The sequence below is a fragment of the Trichechus manatus genome, unplaced genomic scaffold (genome assembly GCF_000243295.1).
Source record: "Trichechus manatus latirostris isolate Lorelei unplaced genomic scaffold, TriManLat1.0 scaffold00024, whole genome shotgun sequence".
Taxonomy (NCBI): Eukaryota; Metazoa; Chordata; class Mammalia; order Sirenia; family Trichechidae; genus Trichechus; species Trichechus manatus.
Window position 1 is genome coordinate 14,842,194 of NW_004443960.1, and position 17,370 is coordinate 14,859,563.

At 49.5% G+C, this 17,370-nt stretch overlaps 1 protein-coding gene and 1 non-coding gene across 2 annotated transcripts in view; one reads left to right on the top strand and one right to left on the bottom strand.

Moving 5' to 3' along the window:
- ABCC6 (ATP binding cassette subfamily C member 6) overlaps positions 1 to 17,370 on the bottom strand; it is a 53,941-nt gene that overhangs the window by 29,535 nt on the left and 7,036 nt on the right. Inside the window, exons 6-13 of the mRNA XM_004373288.1 lie at positions 16,673 to 16,734; positions 15,920 to 16,042; positions 14,336 to 14,344; positions 10,783 to 10,986; positions 9,791 to 9,968; positions 6,554 to 6,715; positions 2,969 to 3,061; positions 1,255 to 1,458 (exon numbers count right to left, since the gene is read on the bottom strand). Coding sequence (XP_004373345.1) covers positions 1,255 to 1,458; positions 2,969 to 3,061; positions 6,554 to 6,715; positions 9,791 to 9,968; positions 10,783 to 10,986; positions 14,336 to 14,344; positions 15,920 to 16,042; positions 16,673 to 16,734 — 1,035 coding nt within the window. The remainder of the gene's footprint in view (positions 1 to 1,254; positions 1,459 to 2,968; positions 3,062 to 6,553; positions 6,716 to 9,790; positions 9,969 to 10,782; positions 10,987 to 14,335; positions 14,345 to 15,919; positions 16,043 to 16,672; positions 16,735 to 17,370) is intronic.
- Positions 3,495 to 3,565, top strand: TRNAG-UCC (transfer RNA glycine (anticodon UCC)). Its single transcript has one exon. It is a non-coding gene; the product is annotated as a tRNA-Gly (tRNA).

Here is a 17,370-nt window from a genome sequence, read left to right on the forward strand (position 1 = left end):
TGGTATGATGGTCACTTGGTGTGATGGTCACATGGTATGATGGTTACTTGGTGTGATGATCACATGGTATGATGGTCACTTGGTGTGATGGTCACTTGGTATGATGGTTACTTGGTGTGATGGTCACTAGTGATGGCCATTTGGTGTGATGATCATTTGGTGTGATGGTCACTTGGTATGGTTACTTGGTGTAATGGTCACTAGTGATGGCCATTTGGTGTGATGATCATTTGGTGTGATGGTCACTTGGTATGGTTACTTGGTGTAATGGTCACTAGTGATGGCCATTTGGTGTGATGATCATTTGGTGTGATGGTGACTCAGTGATGTTAACTGGGGAGCCCTCAGGTTCAAAGCGTTGGTCCTTGTGGTTGTGAGTGTTACTGCGTTGTACTGTTGCCTGGTGTTCTAGCAGATGGCCCCTGTGCTTCTAGACCTGGTGGCAACTGTGTTAACTGTGTTTAAGGCCCACTTGTCACCAGCCTTGAATGTTCTATAAGGAGTGTGGATTATTCTGGAAGCAGTGGGGGGGGGTCATTGGCAGTTTGTGAGCAGGGACGTGACTGAAGTCTAAGCTGCGCTTCAGGAAGGTCGAGCTGGCCGCAGTTTGTGAAATGAACGAAAGGAGGACGCACAGGCTCTGCTCCAAGCCCAGGAGGGGCTGCTGCGGTGCTTTGTGGCAGCATCAGGGAGGCCAGGTCAGCTCGTGAAGATTATACCTGAGCAGCTTCCTGCACCTATAACCTACCCTCCATTCCAGTGGAAACACCTGTTCCCGATGCCTGGGACTCCAGAAGGAGAAACCCAATCCCACTGCTGTCAGTCGATGCTAACTCACAGGACCCTACAGGACAGAGGAGAACTGTCTCCAGAGTTTCCAAGGCTGTAATCTCTAGGGAAGCAGACTGCCACATCTTTCTCTGCGGAACGGCTGGTGGGTTTGAACCACCGACCTTTTGTTAGCAGCCGAGCGCTTAACCACTGCGCCATCACAGCTCCTTTCGGGAGGAGAAGGAAGGGAGGCCTAAATATCAGCAGCCATTGCCACCTTCATGGGAATGATGGGATTGGTTAGTGAACTCAGCAGAAAGTAGGGACTGGGACAGAACAGGATCCAGAACAGGTACGTTTTGGTGGATGGGGTGGGCTACATGGACAGGCTCTGAGGGGCAGGGGCTGTCACCGGGATCTGGGGCTCCCTGACCTCACTGCCCCCAGCACCCCCATGCTCTGCAGTGAGAAGAGTGACGTCACCAGAAACGTGGACACGTGGAAGGACACCAGGGACACGCAGAAGAGGAGGCCGGAGGTCCGCAGGGCACCCAGCTCCTGACCCCGAATGTGCAGGACGCGCTCCAGAAAAGCCTCCTCCCAACCATGGAACTTGATGATCCTCACATTCCTGAGGACGGAGCTGGAGAGCCGTGCCCGGGAGTCCTTCTGACGCATCTGCTCTTCCTAGCATAAGACGGGGAAAGAGGGGACAAGCCTAGAACCCTCCTCTCTCCACCCCCACATCCCTCCTTTAGCAAGTCCTGCAATTCTGCCTCCAAGCCATGTCCCCAGTCTCTCGTGCATCTGCCACACGCCCTGGCCTAAGCCATGTCCTCTTGTACCTGGTTCGCTGCTGGGGCCTCCTGGCATCTGCTCTTATTCTGAGGGTGGTACTGCCATCACAGAGGGGACACCCCATGCCAGGGAACAGAGCTCCCCTCCCCCAGTAGACTTGGGCATGGTGTCACCAGGAAGGCTTCCCGGAGGAGGGGACACCTGGGCTCCAGCTCAAACCATGAGGAGGTGCTGAGTACACAGGCAGTGGTAGATGAAGTAAGGGTGGGAAGATGGAGGGAAGGGAGGGAGGAGGGAAGGGATGAGGGAACAGCACAGTTCACTACACATGATGTGGCCAGGGTGGGGGTGCAGGTCCGTGGGGACGGGTGGGCTGGATCACGGAGGGGCTGGAAGGTCAGGCAGAGGAGTCTGGGCTCTACTGCCTCCCCCAGGAAGGGGCATGGTCCACGTGAGAGATGGACAGCATGGATGGGGCAGTGAGGCAAAAGGAGGGGATACATTCTTTCCTTCCTCCCTCCCTTCTTCCTTTTTTCCCTCCTTTCCCCTCTCCTCCCCTCCCCACCTCTTTTCTCCTTCCCTCCCCTCTCCTCCCCTCTCCTCTCCTTCTTTTGGTCACATCCCCATGCTAGTCTAAATGCAGAGTCCACCTCGATGAACAAAACAAGCAGTCCCTGCCTTTGGGAAGCTGACAGTCTTTAGAGAGAGAGAGACAATATCAGAGCCGGAGCGGGCTAAGTCACAGGGCGGGCTAAGTCACAGGGCGGGCTACAGCGGCGGGTGCTGTGGGGAAAAGCGGAGCAGGTAAAGGAGCTGGTGGGGTGGGGAGGGTGGAGACACCGGGCCACCTGGGGCAAGGGTGCTCCGGGCAGAGGGTGCAGCAGGAGCAAAGGCTGGTCTGGGATTCCGAGGAGGCCAAGGGGGCCAAGCAGGAGGTGAGGCTGGGAGGTGAGGCTGGCTGATCAGGATGTGGACCACGGCGGGGGCTCTGGGCAGAGGATGCGACATGAGGAGAAGAGGCTGGGGGGTGAGGGCAGAGCGGAGTCAGGGAGCTGCAGGGCTCAGGTGAGAGAGGTGTGGGGCTGGGAGGGCTGCAGGTGTGAAGGGGCAACATTCCAGATGTGTTTAGAAGGTGAGGTCGACCGAATTTGCTAGTTGACTGACTGGGAGAGAAAGAGGCATCAAAGGGGACTCCTGGTTTGGGGCCCAAACACTGGGAGGATGGGCCACCCCCACCGAGATGGGGAAGTAGGGGGGCAGGTCAGAGCGAGGAGCACACCTGGAAGGGACACCCTGCCTCCCCCCATCTCCAGCACCAATGCCGGGTCTAGGACGGGAGGTGCCTGGCCCCTACGTCCTGAGGGTGCCTACCTAGCGCATCTCTTCTCCCAACGCAAACCTGATGGTGGTTCCTCTTCTTCGTGATGAAGAAGTTCAGAGGGAGGAGACTCAGGAAGACAGCAATGGCGGTGAGGACAGAGGGTCCCAGGAGCTGGAGACAGAAGGGGCAGGAGCCCAGCTGTTGGCCCTGAAGGACTTGGTCAGCGTGGGGCTCAACCTGGGTCCTGCGGTGGGGGGAGCCAAGCAGTGGGAGGGCAGTAGCCACCAGGTTATGGAGACTGAGCCCATGGGGGTCCATGGAAGGAGAGGCCTGCTGAAAATGGGGTCCTTTTATGCTAGGGAGGGGGAGTCACTGAGCCATCTCACACAGTGGGAGGGGGGTGGTTATGTTTAAGACATGCATCAAGATAGGCAGGGCAAGAGAGTCAAGTTGAGACCTCTGAAATGAGAACCTGGCTTCAAATCTTGGCCCTGTCACTTACTGGTGTGGCCTCGGGCAAGTCACTTACCCTCCCTAAGCTGCAGTTTCCTCATCTGTAAAATGGGAACAGAACTGATTCCATCTCTCATGGTTGTTGCACGGGGCAGTGGTGGTTCAGTGGTAGAATTCTTGACTTCCATGCAGGAGACCTGGGTTCAATTCCCAGCCAGTGCACCTCAAGTACAGCCACCACCCGTCTGTCAGTGGAGGCTTGTGTGTGGCTATGATGCTGAACAGGTGTCAGTAGAGTGTCTAGACTAAGACAGACTAGGAAGCAGGGCCTGGTGATCTACTTCTGAAAATCAGCCAACGGTCCAATCCCCAAGTGATCATAAGGATGGCGCAGGATGGAGCAACGTTTTGTTCTGTTGTGCATGGGGTCACCATGAGTTGCTAACAGCAACAACATGGTTGTTGAGTGGATTGAAGGTCAAGTGCTGGAGATAGGATGTGGCACATACTAAGTGATCATGTCATTTGATCAATTATCCTAGTCTTTACTCCCCCACCAACGAGGATTGCCAGATTTAGCAAATAAACATATAGGATGCCCAGTTAAATCTGAATTTCAAATAAACAGCAAATAAGTTTTTAGTATAAGTATATCCCATGCATTATTTGGTATATACGTATACTGAGAAATTATTTGCTGTTTACCTGAAATTCAAATTTAACTGGGCGTGCCGTATTTTGTCTGGTAACCCTTCCCTCGACCAGCTTTGTGACTTTGGGATAGTCATACTCTTTTTGCAGCTTTGGTTTCTGATCTGGAAATGGAGGAGGTGGGGTATAAGATTGTGATGGTTAAGATTGTGTGTCAACTTGGCTGGGCCATGATTCTCCGTGTTTTAATGCAATCACTCCCATGAGTGAATATACTGTGAGTAGCCAATCAGATGAAAGGGAGTCTCCTTGGGGGTGTGGCCCGTATCTGTATATAAGCAGACGTTCTGGCTTTTTGCTCTCTCTGGATCCTGCGGCTGCTTCCTGTCGTCTCATCTCCTGTTCTTGGGATTTGAGCTGTCAGCTTATCTGCTGAACCTGGGATTTGTTGATCTGCACAGCCTGTGAGCGGAAGCCCTGTTCTCCGATCTTCTGATCTTGGGCTTGCCAGCTTCTATAGCTGTGTGACTTGGGAGAGGCCTCTACCCTGATCCACGGACTTGGGACGTTCTAGCCTCTACAATCGCATGAGCTGTTTCCTTGATATATTCTCTCCCTATATATATATTTATACACTTTACTGGTTTTGCTTCTCTAGAGAACCCAGCCTAAGACAAGAATCAATAATTTTTAAGTTCACCTCAAGCTGTGACTTCTTGAAATTCCTCTAGAGGTCCATCAGGCTCATTCTCCAGATGAGCCCCACCCTGTCCCAGTCTCTGGGCCTCAGTTTCCCTTCTCAGCCTTCAGGAACAACAATTTTCTAATCTTGGGAACTGAGCAAGCAAATTTATTTTGGCCAGCAGTTTTATTTGTGCAGTAATGTCGCCACCCAGTGGCGAAATGGAGAAGTGTCCACAAGGCAAATACCGGGCCACCAGCAGAATTGGAAAAATACTCAAAGAAATGTGAACGAAAGGTTAAACTCCTCCTCTCTGGCAAAAATGGTAGCAACTAACTGTATAACCCAGAGTCCACCCTTCCTTAACCAGGATCTCATGGTGACCCTTTGAGCTAAGAATGGTCTGCCAAGAGCCAGGGAAAGCACACAAGAGCTGCTGACTGATATCTTGTTGGCCTCAGCTGATTTTTATCACTTTGGTCCCTGGTTTACCTGCTCCATTGCCCTGTACTTTCCCAAGTGCTTGCCCCCTCCTCCCTCCCTCTCTTTCTTCCTAATAATAACAGCTAATATTTTATTTCTTGCATGTCAGGCACTCTTCAAAGCACCCTGTGTGTACCTGCTGAGCACCAACTGTGTACCAGGCCCTGGAATTCAGTGTGAGCGAGTCAGAGGAGTCCCAGCCCATGTCCCACGGGGCGGGTGGAAGCAGCAGAACAATGACAGCATGCAGCATTCACAATCATTGCCTCACTGATACCCCGACCCCGTAAGTCGGTGAACATAGCCATGCCCATTCATTTATGTACTGTCTGTGGTTACTTTGAAGGAGCCCTGGTGGTGCAATGGTTAAGCATTTGGCTGCTAACTGAAAGTTCAGGGGTTTGAACCCCCTAGCCACTCCATGGGAGAAAAGACCTGGAGATCTGCTCCCGTAAACATTATAGCCTAGGAAGCCCTACGGGGCAGTTCTACTCTGTCCTATAGGGTCGCTATGAGTTGAAATCGGCTCGACAGCAACAACAACAACATGGTTGTTTCTGTATTACAGCCATAGAGCCGAGTAGTTGTGACAAAGACCATCTGGCCCACAGAATATTTATTATCTGGCCCTTCACAGAAAACCTTTGCCTAGCCCTGCACTCACCCCTGGAGTGTTCTGGAGTAAGATCTTCAGACAGTCCTCAGGCATAATGAACAGCAATACTAGCAAATAACTGTAGAGTACAACTGTGTGCCAGGTATGGGTTTACGAGCTTTACATATATTAACTCGTTGAATCCCTCAATAAATCTAAGGCAGCGGTACTACTGTTGATTATTATCCCCATTTTACAGATGAGGAAACTGAGGCACAGAGTTCAGTAACTTGTCCATGGTTTTATACCTAGTAAGTAGTAAAAGCAGGATCCGAACTCAGGATGTCCAGCTATAGTCTGTGCTCTTAATGATAAATTAAAAAAAAAAAAATTTAAACCACAAAATAAACGTAAGGAAGTCAGACAAAGTTCTGATTGTTAGCCTGACAGCTATTTTATGCTTTTTGAAAACTGGGTAACATATTTTTTCCCCTAAAATTTTCTCTTTTTTTCTTGTGGCTGGTGGTGCCCCAGCTTTGCTGGTACCTTCAGGACGTGCTGAATCTGCCTACGGGATACCCAACATCACACCCAACGAGTATCAACATCCTCAGCATCTTCATCCTCATTTTACAGACACGGGAACAGAGGCCCAGAGAGGATGACATCAAGCTCAGACCATCCTACTCTAACCCTTTCCCATGTTACCTGCCCACAGTGTCACCGCGTGTGGACAGAGCCAGGGAGAGGAAGGAGGCAGCGGGGAATTCAGTGCAAATCCCTCTCTGCCCTGCCGCACCTGCCACAGGAGGACGAAGCAGACGACAATCCAGATGAGGGGCAGCCACAGCCCGTTGAGGTACAGGATGCTCTCAGTCAGCCGCTGCACGTCCACGGACACCAGGTTGACCACGTCCCCTACTGCGCTGGCCTTCCTGGAGCCGCTGGAGAGAGCCAGGACCTGGGCAGGGCAGGAGGACGATACCCGAAGTCAGAGGGAAGGGGGGGCAAGGAGGGCGGCAGGCGGGAGGGTGGCCCTTGGCGAGGACAGAGCAAGTGCTCAGCTGGATTCCAGGCTGCACTGAGTGGCCGTGGGCAGGTCTCTTCTCCCTCTGGGCCTCAGTTTCCTTATCCGTAAAATGGACTGGTAAAATCTCCTTGGCTAATGTCACAGGGCCTTTGTCAGAACTGAGGTTTATGACAGAAGTAAAAATGCTCCCTAAAGCGCTGGAGCAGTAATAATGAATAAAGCAGTAATAAATAATAACAATAAACAAGATCACAGACACGCTGGGTTAGTAACAATGACACTGGTGATAATTTGCTGAGCACTAACTGTATCTCAAGGAGTCCTTGGTGGTGCAAATGGTTAAGTGCTCGGCTACTAACCAAAAGGTGGATGATTCAAATCCACCCTCAGAAGAAAGGCCTGACGATCTACTTCTGAAAAATCAGCCTTGAAAACCCCATGGAGCGCAGTTCTACTCTGACACACATGAGTTCGCTACGGGTCACCGTTAACTTGATGGCAACTAGTTTTGTTTTGTTTTGTGTTTTGGGTTTGACTATGTCTCAGGCACTGTGCTAAATGAATAGCTTCATTCTGTCTTCTGATGCTCACAACAACCGTATGTAGCAGGTATTACCATTTCTTCATTCTACCTAAAGCTCCATCAATAAAACGCTTCCTATTTTTGCATCACTAAGGGAAAAAATCACTGCCAATTAAATTAAGACATGTATGACACATCTCAACTTCAGAGGTGTTAAAAAGTGAAAAAAAAATAAGACTAGAATTAATGAGGTATAAGATTACTACACCCGTTTTACAGACAAGGAAACTGAGGTACAGAGAAGTTAAGCCACTTGCCCAAAGTCAGATAGCCTGTAAGTGGCTAAGCTAGGACTGGAATCCAGGACAACTGAGGCATGACATGGGCTAGATGGATCGACCATCTAGTCAGTGTTATTTCTCATGCCTCCCTGGCACCAACCTGGTTTTCGGGTAGTTCCAAATGTGCCCCAGCCCTGGGGTCATAGTGGACCCCATCCAGCCCATTGGAGCCTAAGTTCTACTTGCAATCCTCTCTGGAGGAATGTTTGCTGAGTGTGGCGGGGGTGGGGGGGTGACTGAGTGCAGAAATTCAGTCATTTAACACATCTTTATTGAGCACCAAGGAGCCCTGCTGGCGTAGTGGTTAACTGCTTTGCTGCTAACCGAAAGGTCAGTGGTTCTAACCTACCAGCCGCTCTGTGGGAGAAAGATGTGGCAGTTTGCTTCTGTAAAGATTTCAGCCTTGGAAACCCTAGGGGGTAGTTCTACTCTGTCCTATAGGGTCGCTATGAGTTGGAATCCACTTGATGGCAGTGGGTTTATGAGCACCTGATCCTAAGTGCATGCACTGAGCTGGGTGTTGAGAGTACAGCTGTGAATAACAGACTTCGGGGTCTTGTTCTTCCGGGACTAGAGTCTGAGTTAGGGAACAAAGTTAATTAACAAATTACTTATTAATTAATTAAATATAAATAATTAAACTTATTTAAGTAACTGGCTCTTTCATGGCAATTGTGCTAAGTGCCATGAAGTGGCTGTGCAGAGGTGGAGTGGAGGGTCAGACCTAATCAGTAGAGGGGGATTCGGAAGTGCAGTGCCCCCAGGCAGTCTTCCTCCAAGGCTCAACCACACACACAGAGCAGACAGGCCACACCTAGCACCACGCTCAGAGGACACAGGTCAGGAAACACAGCTCACCGGCCGGGCAGGCTCAGGAGCTGCCCACACAGCCATCCAGGAGCTGTTCTCTTTGTCTCCCTCCCTCCGGGTGAGACAGCTCAAGTGTGAGAGAATGAGACTCACACGGCACAGTGCGGGCTCCGCCCTGGCTCTGATGCCTTGGACCCCACAGCAGTCAGTATTTCCTGAAGCAGTCTCGTGGGCTTAGCTTCAAGGGCCCTGAAGCCCAAAGCTGTGCTGACTGACGGGACTTCTAGCCCAGATGCAATTTACCAACCAAAACCCAGAAAACCAAACCCATTGCTGCTGAGTTGATTCCGACTCATAGTGACCCTATAGGACAGAGCAGAATTGCCCCATAGGGTTTTCAAGGTGGATTCGAACTGCTGACCTCTTGGTAAACAGGCGACCTCTTAACTACTGCACTACCAGGGCTCCAAACAGTTGGGTCACTTTGACCATAAGCCATATTACCACATGGCTGACAGTCCACTGTTATCCAGGTTCCATACAACCAGAGAGTTAACCATTTATCCTCATGAGGGTCGAGTGTCAGTCAGACAAAGTGGGGTGGGAAGAGTGCTCTGGCAGCAGGAACATCAGGTGCAAAGGTCCTGAGGTGGGAGGGTGCCTGGTGTGTTTGAGGAACTGAAAGAGACCTATGTGGTTGGAAGGGGATGTGCAAGGGAGGAATGGTCGTGTTATGTGTGTTTGATGTGACATGAGGAGGTCACAGAAGTCCCCAGGAGCCAGATCGTGCAAGGTCTTACGGAAACAGCCAAGAAGGTAAGAGTGGAGTATGAGTAGTGAGAGTGTAGTACGAGTGAGTTTTCAGCCACTGATATTGTTAACAGCTCAGTGGCCTCAACCTTCCTTGCTGGAACTTTAGTATGCAAAATGGGACTGGGGGGAACTAAAGCCATTCCCGAGGCCAAGTCTTCAGACAAAGAACAGACTGGACTATAAGACATAAAATGATACTCGTGAAGAGTGTGCTTCTTAGCTCAAGTAGGAACATGAGACTAAATGGACAGCTCCTGGCTGGAGGTGAGATGAGAAGGCAGAGAGGGTCAGGAGCTGGTTGAATGGACACGGGAAATCTGGGGTGGAAAGGGGGAGTGTGCTGTCACATTACAGAGAGGGCAACTAGGGTCACATAACAATGTATATATAAATTTTTGTATAAGAAACTAACTTGAGCTGTAAACTTTCACCTGAAGCACAATAAAACAAAACAAAACAAAAAAAATTGGGATGGCAGGGAGAGAATGGAAGGCAGGGGCCTCTCCTGCAGGGGCTCACCTTTCTGGTCACCAGGCCAGTGATGGCTGTCCGCAGCCTCATCTGCAGCAGCTTCAGCCTGTACATGTGCTGCTGCTCAAACAGCGTTTGCAGGCAGGCACAGAGGAACATCAGCACCGCGAGAAGGTAGCCCTTCCAGGCTGGGGCCTTCGGATCACCAACAAACTCCAGAAAAAGGCTTGGGAGGAAGGGAAGGGGATACAGCTGATAAGAAGAAGTACCCCTGATGTTGCCTTTGCCCAAACCTGGCCAGGTGTGGAGGGTCAGTGTGGCATATTGTTTGCAAAAATGCCTGCAATTATTTCCTTCACTGTCCATATGCCTTTTCAATGTGACTTTGCAGTTCCTCCCACCAAAAGTAGAGCTTCTGTCCCCACCCCTTGAATCTGGGCTGGCCATGTGACCAGTTAGGCCAACAGAATACAGTGGAGGTGAAATGTGCAGCCTAGGCCCAAAAGAGCATGTAGCTTTTGCTTGATCTCTTGCAACCCTGCCAAGCTGCCATATGAACAAGCCTGAGCTAGCCGTCTGGAGCATGGGAGACAACATGGAGCAAACACAAGCCATTCCAGCTGAGACCACCTCAGACTAAGCCAGTCTCAGCCCACCCAGCAGCTGACTGCACAGACACAGGAGTGAGCCCAGCCAAGGCCAGAAGAACTGCCCAGCTGAGCCCAGCCGAGCCCAGTCCAAATTGTTGCCCCACATTATTATAAGCTAAATAAATAAACGTCTGCTGTTTTAAGCCACTAACTTTTGATGAAAGCTAACGGATACAGTCAGGTCAGAGTTAATTCATCTTCCCTCCCTAAGGTCAGTTGCTTTCTCATTTATTTTTTCCCTTCTTCTGTATCCTCCTCACCCACCCTCTGATGCCCTGTGCCTGGAGGCTGTAAAAGACAGAGCATGGGCAGAGGGCAGAACCACTGGCCCCAGAGGGATGCTGTTAAGGGACAACAGACTTTAGCAAGACACCCAAGGTCTGGACCCACCTGAGGAGCTTGGGTACAGTGAACCTGAAGACATCACTGATGACAAGGCTGAGGGTCCCTAGGAGGAAGGCAGAGCGGGACACCTGCCAGATGGCGCCCAGCAGCGGGCCCCTCTTACTCCCTTCTTCCTGTAGGAAGGCCTCGGTCTCCTGGGCCTCCGCACCACTGCCTCCTCTCCTTCCAAGTGCTGCAGCCTTGGTGTGCCTTAGGGAAGGAGAGAAATTGGGCGGGTCCTTCTGTGTATCCTCAGAGGTGGCAGCTGGCCTGCAGGCAGCAGGACCAGACATTAAAGGGTTATTTTCCCAACAAAGGGGATGGGTGTGCATGGAACCAGCTTCACTCCCCATTTCCTTCCTATCAACCAGAGAACCCACTTTTACCTTTTTTTCCCCCCAATGGTGAAAATATACACACCAACACATCCAGCAGCACAACCACCTCCATGTTTACAACGCAAAGGTGTTGATTACATTTTTCATATTGTGCCACCATTATCTTTTTCCAAATGATTCCACCATCATTAACATTAAACTCAAATGCCCCCTAAGCAGAAACTCTCCCTTTGCCCTCTTCCTACTCCTGGCCAAAGAACCAAACCTGTTGCCATCAAGTCAATTCTGACTCATAGCGACCCTCTAGGACAGAGAAAACTGCCCCATAGGGTTTCCAAGGCTGTAATCTTTACCGAAGCAGACTGCCACATCTTTCTCCCCACAGGGTGGCTGCTGGGTTGAACCACTGACCTTTGGGTTAGCAGTTCTTTTGGTATATAGCAACCTAATGCTTTAACCACTGCACCACCACCCCTGGTAACTACTACTAATCTTTGGTTTCTATATATTTGCTTATTTCATACAAGTGAGATCATAAAGTTTATTTGTCCTTTTGTGATTGACTTACTTCGTTCAAGGTGAACCCACTGTTGTGACAATCAGTCACAGTGGGCTCAGGGGCAGGCAGGAGGGCAGCCCTAACATCTCATGGACAGTGGTGGGAATGAACATGTATTGAGCACCCACTATGGTGGCCCAGTGGTTAAGAAATCCACCAGCTGCTCCTTAGAAACCCTATGGGGAGGTTCTATCCTGTCCTATAGGGTTGCTATGAGTCAGAATTGACTCCAAGCCAACAGATGTTTGATTTTGTTTTTACGTTCCAGGCACTCCTAAGAACTTAGCGAGCCGGGTATTATTCCCATTGCACAGATGAGGAGACTGGAGGGTCAGAGGGGTGAACTTGTCCAAGGGCTAAGAAGCAGCAGAACTGGGATATGATCCTGACTCTCTGCCTCCCGAGCCTGTAAACTTTTTGATCTATCATGCTGTCTATCATGCATGTGTCCCCCCCAAATATGTGTTGGAATCCTAACCCCTGTACCTGTGGATGTTCCCTGTTTGGGAGCAGAGTGTTCTTTGTTATGTTAACGAGTCATATCCGTGTAGGGTGCCTCCTAAACCTGATCACTTCTGAGTTATAAGGGGCAGCACAGACACAGAGACGAGAGCACAAACGAGGGAAGGAAGATGCCACGAGAACATCACCAAGGAACCGAGGAACAGAAGCTGAAAGAGACCAGGACCTTCCCTCGGAGTCGAGCGAGAAGAGAGAGAGCCTTCTCCTAGAGCTGGTGCCCTGAATTCAGACTACTAGCCTCCCAAACTGTGAGGAAATGAGTTTCTGGTCTTTAAAGCCACCCACTTGTGGGATTTGTGTTATAGCAGCACTAGGAGACTAGGACACAGCCCCCCGAACTGGCCGCCCGGAGGTGCTGGCCCATAAGCAACACTGATGCTGGGTTAAACCACAGACAGAGGCTTAGGCAGCCTAGAAACAAAAAGACTCCGGCCCTTGGTCATACCAGGGGTGACAGGCAGAGCTAAGGGGAGGGAGGGAGAGGAAGTGGAGGGAATCAGGGGGCCCTTCCTGAGGCCAGTCCTCGGCCATAATGGAGGAGCGGGGGTGATGCTGTGGCTGACAGCTCCAGTTGGTGTGTGGCCTTGAACAAACTGGTGCCCTCTCTGTGCTGCGGTGCCCCCGTGTGTCAAAGGACACGGCTGCTGCCACTCTCTGGGTCCCTTCGAGCTCTGACAACCTAGGGGGCTATCAGTAATTCTGACGCTGGGCAGGCACAGCAGTCAGCTCTTTACACACGAGCTTTTCAACTCCTCTTGACCTCCTTGTAGGTGGGTATTTATTAGACTCCTCATTTTACTGAAGAGACTGAGGGTCTGAGGGGTGGTGACAGCTGCTCAAGGTCAAGCAGTGAGGGGAAGAGCAGGTATTTGAGATCAGGGAAGATTTCTTGACTGGTGTCTGGCCTTTGATCTCTGGACTGAAGGTCATTTAGTATAAGACTTACAAATTCAAATGACTACAGAGTGAGGCAGGGGGTATGAATGAGTGATGTGGGCCAGGTATAAGTTGGAGGATACAAAAGGGAGTGGTGGGGACTGCGGCAAACTGAAGGGTACATGCCCTGTCCGGTGGGGCATCCTCTACCCAGATCCCCCCTGCCGCTGCCATGCAGGGATGTGGGCCAGTGTTGCCAGATCTATTTAAAGCCAAAAATCCTGATTTTTTAAAAATGTGAAATCTCCAGAGTTTTAAATGTTGGCGACTTATTAAGACACAAAACAACAACAAAACACCATGTGTAGCAAACGTACCTTGTGAGCCTGATCTGGCCAGCAGGTGGCTGGTGTGGGACCTCTCTCAACAGCATCCTCTCCCTTCCCTCAATAGTTGCACAACATTTCAAAAACAAAACCAAAGTCCTCTCTGTGTGTAATCAATCAGCCCAGAAATGACTGAGTCAGGTCTTTGCCTAATTTTGCCTTTCCCCTTTCTTTCTGCCAATTGTTTAAGGGAGGGTTCTCCAATTGTTCCAGAGAATGTTTCTATCTGCTTGCTCCAGTGTTAGGTGATTATAACTCTCACACTGGCTGGAGAAGCCAGGAGCTGGGAGACAGTGGTCTAGATCTCCTGGGCTCTTGGGAATTAATTCTGCCACTTCTGTAAATCGTTTAAGAGTGGAGGGACAGTGTGGCAGGATACACCTGCGGTGAGAGGAAAGCTGTTTAGTTTGCTAACATCATTTCCCCCCTTTGCAAAAAACTGCACCCCCTTCCTTTGGGAAGCAGCCCCTCTCCTACCTCATGTGGTTCTGAAGGGGCCACCGATCATGGGACTCACTCCCATGCCTCTAGCCATGGGATTGGCTCCTGATATGCACATGACTCAAGCCAGGCCAATCACAGACCTTCCTTGGGATAGTCTATATAGATTCTAGGAAAGAAAGTCTCTCTCTTTGCTCTGGGATGGCAGAACTGGCATGTCATGAGACAACACTTCTGGAGAGACCAATACATAGGTAACAGCCAAGCTGAGAGATACACGGAGAGAATCCTGGATCCAGCCATGCCTGAGGCTAGGCCCACCTTCTCAGTTATGTAAGCCAATAGACGGACTCTCTCTCTTTCTCTCGCTTCATCTAATTTGTGGGATTCAGCCATCTGCAACAAGCACAACAAAATCCTAGTATGTACAAGGGAACCTTCTGACTCTTCGCACAGAGCTAAGTGATGTTTGTTCTGTCCCCTCAAACACTGAGGTCCAGTGAGGTCAAGTGACTTGTCCAAGGTCATTCTCTACTTAATGGCAGGGCGGCATTCAACCTAGACTTACCTAATCTATGTTGAAGGCTCATTTCTTTAGACTGGTGTTTCTCAAACTGGGTTCCTCAGGCTCTAAGCACTCCACAGAAGTTTCCAGAGATGCCACAGAGAGCAAGAGTAAGATAGATTCTGTTTTACCTCCTAGATCAGTGAGTAGCACCTGAGGTCTTAAAAGCTTACAAGGGGCCACAAAGGATATAACAATTGGTCTCTATTTGCCTGGAACAGCAGAGGAAGGAGACCCAGGAATCGGAGAAGGAAACGGACCACAGGTTTAATTGCCTCCATAAACTATTAGCTCCATTACCATGAGACCAGAAGAAATGGGTGGTGCCTGGCTACCATTACTGAACATTTTGATCAAGGACCCAGTAGATGGCTCCTGAACAAAAGAAGGAAACGCATGGAACAGAAGTTCACACTCATGTAGAACCAGACTTACCGTATCCATTGAGACTGGGGGAACCCCTGAAGCTGATGCTTGGAAATAATCTTTAAACCTTGAACCAAAACTATCCCACAAAGCCACTGTTAAACGAAACAATATTTTAGCCCAATTAATAAAGAGTTTTTGCCTCAAGCATAGCACTCTTATAAAAAATTAACTATATGAGTGTAAACTGACAACAGTTAATCCAAAGCATAGATAAGAACTTTAAGGGGCAGACAGCCTAAATTAACAGTGATGAAACAAATATGCGAGAGAGAGTGAGAACAGTGATACACCATGAGGTATGCGACCAGTGTTACGGAACGGTTCACGTAGAAATTGTGAACGAATGTATGCTTGGCTGTGTAGATTGCCAACAAAAATAAATAAAATATTATTAAAAAAAAGAAAAAGAAATTATACACAATAGTTGATGAAAAAAGGTAGAAAAACAAAAACACAAGACAAAACAAAACGAAAAAAAGAGTGAGGCAGAGTGGACAGTACTTAGAAAGAGCTTGAAAACCTCTGGATAACTAATATTGCTTGAGCTCTTACTACCTTCCAAGAATTCGCCAAGTCCTTTTCCATGAATCCTCTTTTTTTCACCCCCTGTAAGCTATGAGCTAGGGGCTAATGACATCCCCATTGAACGGATGAAAAAACTGAGGTCTAGGAAGCTAATTAATAAGGTTAAATGATAAGTGAGCAGTTGGTTGCCTGCATGTTATAGGCTGCCACCCATTTCTCCACTCTCAATCTTAAAATACCTCTGCTGTCTCCTGCCTGCCATTCTACCATTATTACTTCCTTCTGGGGCCTCTAAGAACTCTCCATTTGTTAGGCTCCTTTTGAAACCTGCAAAGCACTCTGGGAGGAACTGTATCTTCAGCCTGATCAGTTAATGCTTAGTGGGATCAACTGGCAATCTGGGGATTGTGGAGGTGGAGCCCAGAGTAGGGTTAGGGGTTGTATTTGGGGCCAAATGATGAGCTTCAGAATCCAGCTGAGCCCTTGACCTCCATGCACTCACCTTGCCCGCTTCTTTGTCCATTCTCTTTCAAGCTGGGAAACAAGTTCTTCTGAGGAGTTTTCTTTCCCAAGTGACCAGAGATCTTTTGGTCCCAGAGGCCTCCTGTAGCCTCTCCAGACCAGCCTGTAAAAGAGGGTCACCAGGGCAAGCTCCTCCTGCCATCCACCCCCTGCAGAGTTCTGCTGGGAAGCTGTGTGACCCTGGGCTAGTCACTTTTCCTCTCTGCACCTCTGCTGGCCCCTCAGTAAAATGAAAGGTATTGACTGCACCCAACACTTGCAAGGCACTTCTCAGTTTACAAGGAGCCCACTGGTGCAATGGTTAAGTGTTCAGCCACTAATGGAAGGTAAGTGGTTGAACCCACCAGCCACTCTGTTGGAGAAAGACGGGGCTGTCTGCTTCCATCAAGATTTACAGCCTTAGAAACACTATGGGGCAGTTCTAGTCTGCCCTATAGGGTCGCTGTAAGCCAGAATTGACTCAACAGCAATGGGTTTGGTTTTGGTCTCAGTCTATTTAATATTATCTTATTTAATTCTCATGTGAGCCTAGATTATTCTTGACCCATTTTACAGATAAGGAATAAACAGGCTCAGAGGTTAAGTGAGGCTGGGTGGGTGAAAGCCTGGCCGGCCTCCGTCTGCCTGGGGGAAACCTCAGGGTTGGGGTAGGGAGAGCTGTGGTGAGGAAGGAAAGCAGCTGGGCAGGTGGGTGGGAATACCACCCCAGCCCCCGCCCTGCCACTTTACTTACCCAGAAACCCACCAGAACATGGCCTTAGAGGGGAAGGAGGCCCCAGCCTCTGGACATGGATTCTGAAAGACAAAAGATGGGGAGGGGGAGGCCTGGGTCTCACCTTCCATGGCAAGTGTGTGGCAAGGGGAACCAAGCGGAGGAAAACAGGATGCACTGGTCATGAGCTTAGTATCGAAAATGCACATGGAGGGGTCCTGAGGTAGACACAATGGGCCTGATGCTTCCTGGTAGGCAGGGCAAAAGAGGATTGGGCCACAAGGCTAACAGTGTCCACAGGTCAGAACTAACAAGTACTGAGAACAACTATTGTTAATACGGAGACCAAGACGTTCTCCAAGCAAGGACCACACACAACATAGACAACAATGTCCTCAACAATATCCCACAGTGAAGGTGGTAAGGAGGTAAAGAGGGATCTGTCCTGTGATTTTGCTAGCTGTTCTAGAAAGACGGCACTAATTTATACTCTTCACCAGTTGAGCATGATGGCAACATTTCACCACATGTTCACCATCATAGCCTGTTAGCAATTTTTAAAATTGCTGCTCTGATAGGAAAATAATAATAAAACATGCCCCATTATATGTTTTTTTTATATTTTACTGTACTTCAGGTGAAGGCTTACAGAACAAATAGTTTCTCATGAAACAGTAGTACACATGTTGTTTTATGACATTGGTTAACAACCCCACAAC